The 12,765-nt window shown below is 35.4% G+C and overlaps 1 protein-coding gene across 13 annotated transcripts in view; it reads left to right on the top strand.

Moving 5' to 3' along the window:
- RAPGEF2 (Rap guanine nucleotide exchange factor 2) overlaps positions 1-12,765 on the top strand; it is a 243,450-nt gene that overhangs the window by 154,660 nt on the left and 76,025 nt on the right. For 2 of the 13 annotated variants that reach the window (XM_087437481.1, XM_087437479.1), the window contains exon 1: positions 3,196-3,527. The exons of 9 other annotated variants lie outside the window; for them this stretch is intronic. In XM_087437481.1, coding sequence (XP_087293607.1) covers positions 3,468-3,527 — 60 coding nt within the window. In that variant the 5' untranslated portion in view covers positions 3,196-3,467. Of the gene's footprint in view, positions 1-2,551; positions 2,621-3,194; positions 3,528-12,765 lie in introns of those variants that run through there. 2 more of the 13 variants (XM_087437480.1, XM_087437478.1) reach the window with 2 other exon arrangements.

The raw sequence follows: 12,765 nt of genomic DNA, 5'->3' as shown, positions 1-12,765 counted from the left end.
GACTGATTTTTTTTTTTGCCTATAGATGTCCAGTTGTTCCAGCAATATGAAGAGACTATCTTTGCTCTATTATATTGCCTTTGCTCTTTTGTCAAAGATCAAGACCATTTACTTTTAAATCATTCATTTGTCTATTACAGAAAGTATTTGGGATTTTGATAGGAACTAGTTTACAGGATCAAATATGGTCTTGCTAATGTCCAGTCTCAATCACTAGAGATTTCATTCATTCAAAAAAATGTGAGTGCCTACAGTGTGACCCATGCTAGGTGCTGCAAGTACAGTGGCACGTACACAAACATGGTGCTGGCTATCACGGAGATTAGAGTGTAGTGGTGGAAGCAGACACTAACAGCTTAAATAATTTCATGAATAAATGTAAAATCATAACTATAATAAGCACTACAGGGAAGTGATACACAATATCATGGTAACTTTGAGGGCATTTCACCAATATGTTTTTAGGGGTGGAATGGGGCTCAGTCAGGAAAGGGAGGGTGAAAGAGAGTTCTAGGCAGAGGAAATAACATGTGAAAAGGGCCTTTTGCCTATTCAAGGAAGCAGGAGCAGCCCAGATGACCTGGAGGGCATAGGCATGATATAAGTCTTGAAAACATACAAATCCTGCAGTCTGTAATAAGAGTTTTCGTCTGTATGCTGATAGCAATGGGAAGCCATTGATGTGTTTTAATTTGCAAAAGGGGCTCAAGGTATTAGGTGAAAATGACCAGATTTTAGTTTTTAAAAGATATCAGTAGGTAGTATGGTAAATGGATTGCGTGGATGGAGTTAGAATTAAATCCAGACAGTTCAATAAGGAGACTTTTGCAATTTTCAAGACAAAAAATAATGACTGGAGTGGGATGATAGCAGAAGAGATAAAGAGAAATCTAAATTTGAGAAAACGTAGAGAATTTAATCCATGGGATATTGTGATGGATTGGACATGGAGAAAGTTGTTAAGGATAACTCATAGATGTATAAATTATATAACAGGACCACAGTGGTCCTTCACTTGAGAAGTGCATGAGATGAAGAAATGGTGGAAGCCAAAAGTGGGTAATTCTTGAGAGATTTGGTTGTGAAGTGACTGTGGCCATAGAAGAATATAGGATCTAGGGAAGGTTTCTGGTTTTTGTTTTGTTTTTTAGATGGGAGAGACCTGAACATATTTAAAAGCCAGTGTGGAGAACCTCTGGTTGTGGGGGAGAGGTTGAGTATAGTGGGAGAAAAGGGATAATGGATAATATGTCTATGAAAGGGGTATGTTGGGGATGGGTAGGAAGAAGGATCCAAAATAGTGATGTGGTGGGAATGGTTTCCTTTAGATATGAGGAGAAAAAAAGGAAAGAGAATAGTATGGGTGCAGTATTGGGTAGATAGACAAGAAACACAATTAGCAAGCACTGACAATTTTTTTGGTGTGTGTGTGAGAAAGATCGGCCCTAAGCTAACATCCATGCCTGTCTTCCTCTTTTTTTGCTGAGGAAGACTGGCCCTGGGCTAACATCCATGCCCATCTTCCTCTACTTTATATGGGACACTGCCGCAGCATGGCCTGACAAGCAGTGCATCGGTGCACACTCGGGATCTGAACCTGGGCCGCGGAAGCGGAGCGCGTGCTCTTAACCGCTACACCACGAGGCGGGCCCCTGCACTGACAATTTTAAAGTCAATTATTAAAGTTGCTAAGTTTTATCTATTTTCTGTTATGTATACCATTTATAGATAGATTTGACTATGAGAAACTGACCAGTGCTTCAAAGTTAAAATGTCCTTATTCCTTGTCAACTATATTGACGTCTTTCAAACAACCTACTAACCTAGGTGAAATTAAGAGTTTATGGTAGAATAACACATCCTCATTAAATTTCAACTTGCTGCTTCTAAAAGAAGTTTGATTTGGTTTTTTACAAAAACCTAAGTGGATGTATTTTCACATTATTTGCAAGGTGCTGTGTGTGTATATGGGTGTATGTGAAAATCACATCTGCTAAATTTACATAAAGCTTGTTAAATGTGATTTTGTAAATTTTTGATAGATACTTGTTTCCTATAGCACAGTGATATTTGAGGGTGGAGAAGAGGTCACATCCATTCTTTTATCTTCCCTTTGGTGAAAAATCATGTTTTAGTTCAAGGCTGTTCAAGTAAGTCCTTGCTCCGTTTTCCCACCCTGTCTTCAGTGATATTATTTGGAGTCAGCAATCAATGGATTCCATCCCTCTGAGACTTGCTTAACCTACAGCTGCTGATATAATACAGGCAAGAGCTTGTTACTTTATCTGAATTGTCCATCGCTACCTTAATGAGTGAAATGGTTAAGTAGAGGAGGGGGCGAGCCTTAAGGAATGTGTGTACCATTTGAGCTGAATATTTCAGTGTATATAAGGAGAGGGAGGGTGAGAGAGAAATCCACTTACATCACTAGAACTGCATTGAGTGTGAGCCTTGCAGGTTAAGAGACAGACTACAGTGTCTTGCTTTCTGCAGGAAGCAGCAATGCCGTTTGTTTCCTAAGAGGAATTTTTTATTTAGAAAAGGAAGCTTTCTCTCTACCCAGGAAATGGCTTTCCTTGTGCGTTGCTATGCCAACTGCCTGCAGCCATGGTCCTCCAAAGTAAGCACAATAATGTAATTATATTGGTGTATTGCATTCAGACTCATGATTCTCGAGATTGTGTGTGTGCATGTGCTGTGTTTCTGTTAGTGACTCTCTTGCTAGCAGTCATGCTTGTGTTGAGTGTGAGGGACAGACATCATTAAATTAAATGTCCATCAGTGTCATGCTGCTAAGATTAATTGTGCAAACTTGGTTAGTGGAGTGGGACAGAGATCACTGGTCACCACTCTGTCAGCATCATTAGCAGCTAGGGAGGAGGTCCCGATTCACACGCTCTGCCCTGATTTTTTCTTTCTTTTTTCTTTTTTTTCTTGGTTGGAGGGGTCCATATGTGTGATTGCAAATGAAACAAGAGTATTAACAATGCTTGGCTGAATGTTAGAGACTGGTTCTTATACCACCCTGACTAATATAGTTCTGTATTAAGCCTTTTTGAGGGGAGTCTGTGTGCAGTCAGCCATTTTAGGTGTTTTTTTTTTTTTTTTCCCCCTTCCTTTTCTTTTGCCTCTTGTTCTTCAGTCTCAGAAATGATCTTGTTCTCTTGGAAGACTGAGAGCTGTAAAAGGTGTCCTCAGTCTTGTCATAGACTACGATGGTTAGAGTTTCAGTGTTATAAAAATGGAGACGAACACCGTTGTTCGGATTCCTTTTCTGGTCTACAAGTGCGAGGGGTTTTTTAAGCTTACCAGTAGTGACACTTGAAGCTGCAGCTTGGTTTCCTCCTTCCTCTTTTGTTTTTTTTTTTTCTTTTTCTTTTTTAATTTAATGCTGTAGAGGGTGACTTGCCATCCATGAGAGATTGGTACATGATGTGTAAATTCAGTTCAGCATATGTTTCTTCATTATGAAGCCACTAGCAATCCCAGCTAACCATGGAGTTATGGGCCAGCAGGAGAAACACTCAGTAAGTATCGCGAATGCTGCTTGTGCTTTGAAAGCACGTCATAGAGAACTGCTTTCAAATGGGAAATATTGCTGTTGCTCTTCAGGAAAAACAGGTTTTTTAGAGGGTATAATAGTCTGCTTGGAGGAGGGAGGGTAAGTTAAAAGTGGCTTGTTCTAATGTTGTTGTGATTTTTTAAAAATTTTAAAGAAGACCAACAATTCATTTAAAGCAAAATCACGAATATTGAGAAATATTGGACAGCCGATTTTTATAATCAGGAATTAAAGCTTGACAAGTCAGCTTTAACTTAATACTCAAATAGGTTTTTAGAAATGTTTTTATAGTTGAATTTAATGAAAGCTCCTGAAAAAGGTTGTTGGGAACGGGCATCTGTAGTAAGGAATTCACATGTAGGTTTGAGTGAGGGAGGGAGAGCTTCAGTTATTGATTTGGTAATAAAACGATCAGTGGGGCTTATCTGACTTCTTAACATATCTTAATAGCTGATGAAAACACAGAATATATTTTTTTAATGTCACAAGTCTTACTTTTTTATAATTGATCCCATGAGTCAGCTATGCATTTGTCATGCTGAAATCCCACAGGCAGCTACTGCTGTTTGTGAGAAACACTTTTCTATGGCGAACACCAAGTCTGAGCCTTCTTTTACAGGAATGTGAGTTCTCACAGTGCTACTTTTATATCACCACGTTGCAAGTTTCCTGTCATCACACTAATTCATATGTTATATATATATAACATATATATCTTTTAAATCCCAAAAATGAAAATGCATAAATTTAGGCAGCTTATATAGTAGTCTAAGTATTTTTGAAATGTCTGTTTTTACATCCTAGCATCTAGCAGATATTATATTAGGGTATAGATATTATCTTTTATGTATTCTAAAAAGGATAAGATGTTAAACTTAAAAAATGGAGATAAATCGCTGAGGCTTTGAAAATTTATAGACAGAAGGCCATGAATTTAAAATATTTAGATTCTTAGGTTTATGGGTATAATTTGGTTTTTGTTCATCAGTATGAACAAAATTAATAACTAAATCCTAGAGATTTTCTTAGAAGAAGTGACTCAAGGCATTATCTCACTTTTCTGGTGAGCCTTGGGATGTTCTTAAGGCAGTAGCTGTGTTGGAAGCATGTTATGATGCTGTGCTTCGAGCCCGGCCTCCTCATAATGAGATCCTTGTGGTACCTCACTAATTAAATCTCTTCGGATCAGATCCAGAAAAAGACCAGCTTTATACTTAATTTTACTAATAGGAAAAGTTATTATAGAGAAGTTCCATTATAGTTTGATTTTACTAACAGGGACTTTGAAGTGAAATTCCTTCTGTAGTCATGATTTTCCCAGGTAAAAGAGTATTACTTAAACTAACTTGAGGAACCTTAGAAGCGAAGTTTAAACCACAGGCTCCTTGTTCACCTTTTTCATATATCCTTTCTCAAAATGAAGGGAGGGGGGTATTTAAGTTAAGAATAATATAATTTCAATGAAGAAAGAAAATTTTTAAAACTATTTACTAGTGAGGGAGGAAAAAGTATTACCAGATTTGTGAAAACAAGAGCAGTTGGGGCAGATAATACCAAATAGTGCATATAGAGTGCCCAGTATCCTATTCTGTAGGCATATTTGTTTCCTGAAAAATGCTTTATATTTTACTGAAATTTAGGGTAATGCTATGACAACAGTAACACTAGCCATCAAATAGCTTTGACTCAAGCAATTTCTAGAAAACATGAGTGGCATTTCCCATGATACTTTTGTTATAAATTAAAATACTAGAATTTGTCATCCGAGAGCATCATACGCTGCAGAGTTGGCAGCTTATGGTATCAAGATCTTGCTGTATACTTGCTGATGAGTCCTTTGGTTATCTAGACTTTGCTGTTTAATGAGCAGACCTTTAAAATTTTCATAATATGCAAAGAGTTCAATAGGAGAATAATTACTCTGGCTTGCACATAATAAATGACTCAGTAAACAGTTGTTGAGCAAAAATGAGTGAGAGTGTCCCTCTTTTGACCTATGAGGCTTTTTGAGAATAATGTCAGAGCTAATTTTAAATGAGTAAAATTTAGTAAATTCACATGTACCTCCATTGTTGCTTCTTCAGAAAGTTTGTGACTTTTTAAATGGCTTTGCTTCTTTGCAGAAGGGAGTGAGACACTAAAAAGCAAAAACGTTAAACTGGGGACATTTTTAGAGCTATGGTTGGGCACAAGTAGTAAACTCAGTTATTCTACTTTGTCAGACTCTTTCAGATGTTATGGGTTTTTATTCTTTATTCATTTTCTGTCTAGTTCAGTGCATATCTCACTTGCTGGCTCATAATAATTGTACAATAAATACTGTAGAATTTCTCATTTAACTGAACTTTTGGGTTAATGGAGCCTCATTTAACCCTTTAAACTAGTAAATGTTATGTATTTTATTACATCTCTTCCCCCTCCCCATTCTATATAGTCAATCAATGAGACTGAGATGAAAACCTGTGTGTCACCAAAAATGTACCCAGCACTGGGCTGTATTCTTATAGTCATCTAGTGCTTTCAGTTACTCTTCAGAGGAACCTTGTGATTTTGTGATTTTGAAGATAAAAGGAGATTATTAACATTTAAAAAATGTATTATAGAACTGCATTTTTCAAAAGACTACTGTGGAACACTAGTTGTATGGACTGTTAATAGATGTTAAATGAGAAAAGTTTTATGGGCTCAATAAGTTGGGGAAGACCCTGGGATAACATTAAAGGTGTCATTACTCTATTTACCACCTGTTTTGTTTTTCACTTGCCTCTCCCCTTTTTGCCTGCCTCAGATTGTCTAATGGGAATAGTATTCCTTGAGTGTGCTTTTGAAAATTCTGCAATATAGGATGACTTTGAAACTTTGTATATTTTTAAAATGAATCTTTTAAAATAAATCAACTTGATACTATCAAACGGATAATCTATTTTCCAGTTGTATGTTTTTATAGAAACTATTGATATATGTAGTGTGCTGTACTTATAATAAATGAAACTTAAGTCATGATCAAATAATACTTTTAAAAAGTGGTATACATAAGAAAATGCCTTACTTAATGTAGGAAATAAATAGCAATTGAGCACTTACTGTATGACAGGCACTATATCACATCTTATCTGACTTAATTATTATAACAAACCTCTAAAGAAAGATGTATTGTCACCTTTTTAGAGGTGATGAAACTAAGGCTTTAGCAAGGTTAAAAAAATAGTTTTTTCCAAGGACTAGTAAGTGGTAGAGACATCAGTGGAACTCAGGTTTGTCTGATTTCATAGCCCTGCTTTTTTTTTTTTTAAAGATTTCCCCCCCCCCCCCCCACAGCCCCAGTAGATAGTTGTATGTCATAGCTGCACATCCTTCTAGTTGCTGTATGTGGGACTCGGCCTCAGGATGGACGGAGAAGTGGTGCCTCGGTGCGCGCCCGGGATCCAAACCCGGGCCACCAGCATCGGAGCGCGCGCACTTAACCACCAAGCCACGGGGCCGGCCCTGATTTCATAGCCCTGCTTTAACCACAAACCTATACTACTTCTCCTTACGTGGCCAAATGTAGTCTAAATTAGGTGTGTAGATTGTATAATTATCAGAGCTGGTATTAGTTAGTGGAATACATGACTTGAAAAAATGCTTGATCTTCTACTGCTACTCTGTTTTTTCTGGTATGTGTGACATTCCAAGCACTGTTAATGTAAAGGAACAACAATACCATGATTAAAATTATTTTATAAAAATAGTTTTATAAAGCTATTTATTGATAGGTGCAATCAACAATGCCTCTATCTTTTTTGATGTTATCTTGAGACTTGGGTTGGGATGATCAGGAACAGATGCCATTAGCCCTTTCTTGCAATTCCTTTCTCCTTCCGCTTTTCTGTGTTTGGCCCTAACATGTACTTTCTCATTTTTAAGCTTAACTTTTTAAACGTAAACTTGATGCCTCAACTTCCTCTGTCTGTTCCCTGTGTAACTTCTGGTAGCCTGACCTTGGCCACTTGTGTTCCTTTGGAAGCACTGAGCCTTGCTGTTTTGTCTCCCTTGTTTCTGCTTTGGTGAAGTCTGCATCTATCATGGAGCCCAACTTCAATTCATGGTCACTTCTCTGAAGTCCATGCTGGCCATGGCTCTTATGTAGCCGTAAAGATCAATTTCATCATTTCATAAGCCTCTTAACCAAGAAGGATGTAATACAGCTTAACTGCGTGTCTAAATTCCTATTGGTCACTAAGATCCTCTATAATCTACATTCTCTCCCTAATGAACATACTTTTCCCTCAACTATGATTTTTTAAATTTAGGGCAAGATGGTCTGATTAGGACACTTCAGGCTCATTTTCTTTTCTCTTTTCTCAGATTGCACTGCTTCTTGCTTGACTTTCCTTTGCTCCTTGTTTCTTCATATTCATCTCTGCTTTCTCTGAATAATGATTTAGTAGCACTTAATATGTGATGCTTAATTTTATTAATTCTTCTAATTGGTGCTTGTAAATTGGTTTGGTCTTTACAGTTAGATGAGAGATCATATCTTGAGTGAATTCTCCCCCTTCCTCGGACCATGTGTGAAGGATATGGTTGGAATTCAAAACTGTTTATGAACTGTTGAGAGTACATTATAGAGAAGGCTTTTCTAGGATGGAAGAATAACATGTGAGGGTCGAAGGCAGGAAGATGTAGAAGGATATGAGGAATCCGAAGGTTATGAGGAAAAACAATGAGATTATCACTATTGGAATGGATTGTGTTAGGGAGAGTAGTTCAATACAGATGAGAGAGAGGAAGGTGTTAGGATAGCTGATAAATTACTATAAATTGAAAATCCTGGATCTTCAAAAGAGCATAACCACCTCCCCCCCACCCCACTTCCTGTCTTTAACTAGAACAGATTTAAGAAAACTTCAATTTTTAAAAAATGACAATTTGACCTTGTCTGTAAACATTGGGTAGAGTGTCTCTTTAATATAATTTGATTGATTCATTTTCTTTAGCAATGTAGAAAATAACACCAAGATTAATTATAGCTATTAGGTTATGCCTCTTTTAGGTTAAGACTCCACCTTTTCTTTATCTGATCTTTATTTTGTTTATTATGACAGATATATTTCCTGAGATGAAATAAACATCTCTTGGGGAGGTTTTCCACTATGCTAGCTAGCAGAGAGGCCTGAAAGGAAGCAATATCCTATTGTTTTATTCAAGGACAAGGTCATCTTGCTTTGGATTTGGGCCAAGAAACTCGGACAACAAATAATAGATCTTTTTTACCCTGTTAGAAGTGAAGAAATATATTTTAGAAACTTGCCAATACATTACATACACTACTTATATGTATAAGATTGAAAAAAGCTTTCTCTCATTGTAGGACATTAAAGAAAAATCCTTACTTTTAGTCAAAAGAAGAAGCATATTTCATATCCTGACCACACTCTTAAATATTTTATTCAGGTAATCTGTTAAGAATGCTTCCAGAGTGATGTTTCAGTTTTCTTCATTTTCTTGTGCTTAATAATAATCATGTAAAAATTATTTTTATTTTTAAATCCTTAAGTACTTTTTATTGCTTACTTTATGTGCATAGTAAAAAAAAAAGAATAAACTTATTACTGTCATGTCTGTGGCAATCTTTTGCAAACTTTTGAAAACTTATCCTGATTAGATCAAATAACCTTTTTTTTTTTTTTTTTTTTTGTCATTATCCATATATTTTATTTGGATTATGGTTTAGTTATTAGCTTTTTTTTTTTTAAGATTTTAAAAACAAAGGAAAATGAATGTCTTGGATCTACATAGATATAGATATTCCCATGTGGGTGTGTGTGTAGTTTAAATGAAAGTTTGTAAATGTGTCCTCAAGGTCTCTGTTAATTTCCTTGTCCTAAGTCTTTGCTCTCTCTGACCTCTTTATTTTTCTTCGTCATTAAGAAGTGGTTTTTATTTTTGGTGACCTGATACATGCTTGTGATTATGGACATTTAGAGTATTAAAATGCCAGTGCTATTAGTCCTGTCTTAGGTATTACACAGAAGGGGTTAAATAGAATAGTGCCTGTTTTTTGGAACATAGATAAGAAGCTTGTACAAAAACATATAAGAGAACATAAATATGCATTTATACGCTAAAGCACACAAAGAGATGATGTAACAGCGCACACTCACAAAAGCAACATGTCCGTCTACATATTACATCACACAAGTAGTCCCCTTAAGCTCTTGGTCCCTGAGCCTGCCTTTCCTGTTGGTAGAAACATTTTTGCCATACAGAACTAGTCAGTTGTTAACCTTTGCCATTTCTTTTTCTTAACTGAACCTCTAGCTTAGGCCTTTTATGTTAGTTGTGTTGTATTCTCTCTCTTATATGTATAGTGTGTGTGTGTGATATTTAATGATTTATCTTATTTGATTGCATAGTCTGTGATAACCAGTCAATCCCTAATCTATGTTCTGTTTGTACTTTAAGTTACTGTATATATTCCTCACATGCTTCAAATTTATTCATTCCATATCAATACACTAGATCTTCTTTTAAAATTTATACTGCATGTTCATTATAAAGGCTGTTCTCAGAGACATCTTAGACACAGATTAACCTTAGATTTGTTGATTGATAAAGTGATAGTCTGAAAATCTCCTTTCAGTTACTAAGGTTCATATTCTTCTTTATGGAACTCTAGAGAAATACATTATTTGTTTACAATATTGACTTGGTTTGATTGTAAAATGAAACATACCCTCCTTCCGTGTCTCTCTCATACCCTCCTTCCGTCTCTCTCTCTCTCTCTATGTAGATATACAAGCACGTATTTCATGAATATATGTGGGCTTGTATAAATATAATTAATCCATAATCTCATTTCTAATTTAGATGTATGGAAAAAGCTAGAACATAAGATTCTGCCTAGTTTACTTTATTGGTAAAGGCTAGTTTTTAGGAATATATGTCCTATCTCTTGTGATAAATATTTTCTTACCATTCTGTATGAGAGATCTCAAAAATACAGATTACAATGAGGGCACCTTATTATGGGTTATTTCCAGTAGGTCAATATTTCACTAATTTTAAGTGCTAGTACACAACTTCACACCTTTCATAATAAAAGAAGACAGTGAAACATGGCAGTAAAAAAGCTGTAGAATTGCAATCTTTTGATTGCTTCTGTTCTAGAAAAAAAGAATGGGTTCAACCAGATATTTTTACTCTTTGAAGTGTGTATGTGTGTGTGTGTGTGTTTTTTTGGTGAGGAAGATTGGCCCTGAGCTAACATCTGTTGCCAATCTTCCTCTTTTTGCTTGAGGAAGATTGTCACTGAGCTAAAATTTGTGCCAATCTTTCTCTATTTTATATGTGGGATGCTGCCAGAGCATGGCTTGATGAGCGGTGTGTAGGTCTGTGCCCGGAATCTGAACCAGCAAACCCCGGGCGGCCGAAGCAGGGCACGCAAACTTAACCACTACGCCAGTGGGCTGGCCCTCCAACTTTGAAGTATTTTTAATAAGTGAAAGTACTTTTTTGTTTTTCTCAGTAATCAAGAAAGATTTGGAGTTAAGTGGGAATGTTATGGCATATAGTTTTTCTGGGTTTTATGAAACTGAGAAGTTTATAGTACCTTTAATATTAGTGAAAAAGAAGATTGCTTATAGTTGTCAATAAGAATTTAGAAGTATTCTGTGGTCAGTGGGCCTATAGGGGCTGGGTTGGTAGGTGCGGGGGAAGGTTGGCAGAAGTTGAGTGTTAAGTATAATTTATACCCCAGGTTTCCAGTGACGGAGAATGTGAAGGATGAAATTAACTTTTTCTTTATGGCTAATTAATCTTAGACTTATTTGTTTTCTTAAAAATACACTTTTCTTCATTTTAAATGGCAATTAAAAATATGAATGTGTTTTGTAATACATTCATATTATATGAATGATACGCTTCCTATTTCTTGTTGAAATTAATTCCATTTGTGGAAACAACTGAATGTCAAAATTATACTACTTGAGGGATAACATTTACCTAAATATAAAAATATTTTAAAACTATTTTATTCAGAAGAGATACTCTTTGAATAGCTAGACTAATTTTCGCTGCGTGTTTTGTGTTACAGTTATTCAGGTGACAGTTTGGTCTGTGGCTTGTCTGTGTTATTAGTTTTTGTGCATCATAATTTATAACTAAAAAAATACATAGCTATATGTTCATGAGTTAAAAATATAAAATAGATAAAAACAAGGACAGAAAGAGAATCACAATTTTACAGATAAAACCATTGGTAACATTTTGATACATATCCTCTTGTTATGGAAATGTTTATATTATAGCATGGTATAAAATCTAGTAATGGTATTTGTTCTAGATTCCCCCTCCGAAAAAATATATGCAGAAGATATATTTAAGGACAACTGATTTAAGAGACACATTGTAACTATTATGAAGCTTCTATCATAAGCTGTTTTGTCTACTTTATAGTTTGTCATGTATTATAATATGTATTAATATATAACATATGTATTATATATAATATTTTAAAGTTTGAGGGAAAAGTTATTTACTTAAGAGCTTCTTGAGCTTGTGTTAGAATTCCATCCCAAATATGGGAGAGAAAGAATGCAGCATGATTTTAATAAAGCTTTCTATATTCATACCATTGTGCTTTTCTTCAAGTTTATGCAAAATTTTCAGGTATGGAAAGTCAATATTAAAGTGTCAAAAGAAAAAGAGTGAATTTTCAAATAGCTTAGCTAAAGAAAATATAAACTCCTGTGACAACATTCCTTTCTTCCCTTTCCACTGTGTATCATGTGTTTTATCACTGAAATCTTTTCATTGTGTTCCTTTTAGTTGGGCATATTCCCGAATTTCTTTACCCTTCATTATCCTGTTTTCTTTTAGCCCCCCGCCCGAAAAAAATAAAAAACCTGATATAAATAAGATTTAAAGCATGTCTGTCGAAGAACAAATGTCACAAAAGTTGACTGTAGTGATATAAAATGAAAAGTTCATTTTGCTCTAGAAACAGATATGGATAACTTAAAGGTCTCAGTTTTTTCTCAGAGCAAGACTACTTAAGTGCTATCTTTGAATAGAAGAGGAGACTATAGATTGTAGTTATTTAATAAAAGTGTCTTCAGTGTTTGCTGAATAAAATATCAAAATAAATAGAGTATTAAATTTGTGACTAAGCAGAAAGGAAGTAAACCTATATTGATATTAAAAGTATATATATGAAAAGA

Source organism: Ceratotherium simum, chromosome 12 (genome assembly GCF_057802395.1).
Source record: "Ceratotherium simum simum isolate JZ-2026a chromosome 12, ASM5780239v1, whole genome shotgun sequence".
In the NCBI taxonomy this organism is placed as follows: domain Eukaryota; kingdom Metazoa; phylum Chordata; class Mammalia; order Perissodactyla; family Rhinocerotidae; genus Ceratotherium; species Ceratotherium simum.
The sequence above is the reverse complement of the archived record's forward strand: the minus strand, read 5'-3'. Positions and strand labels throughout refer to the sequence as shown.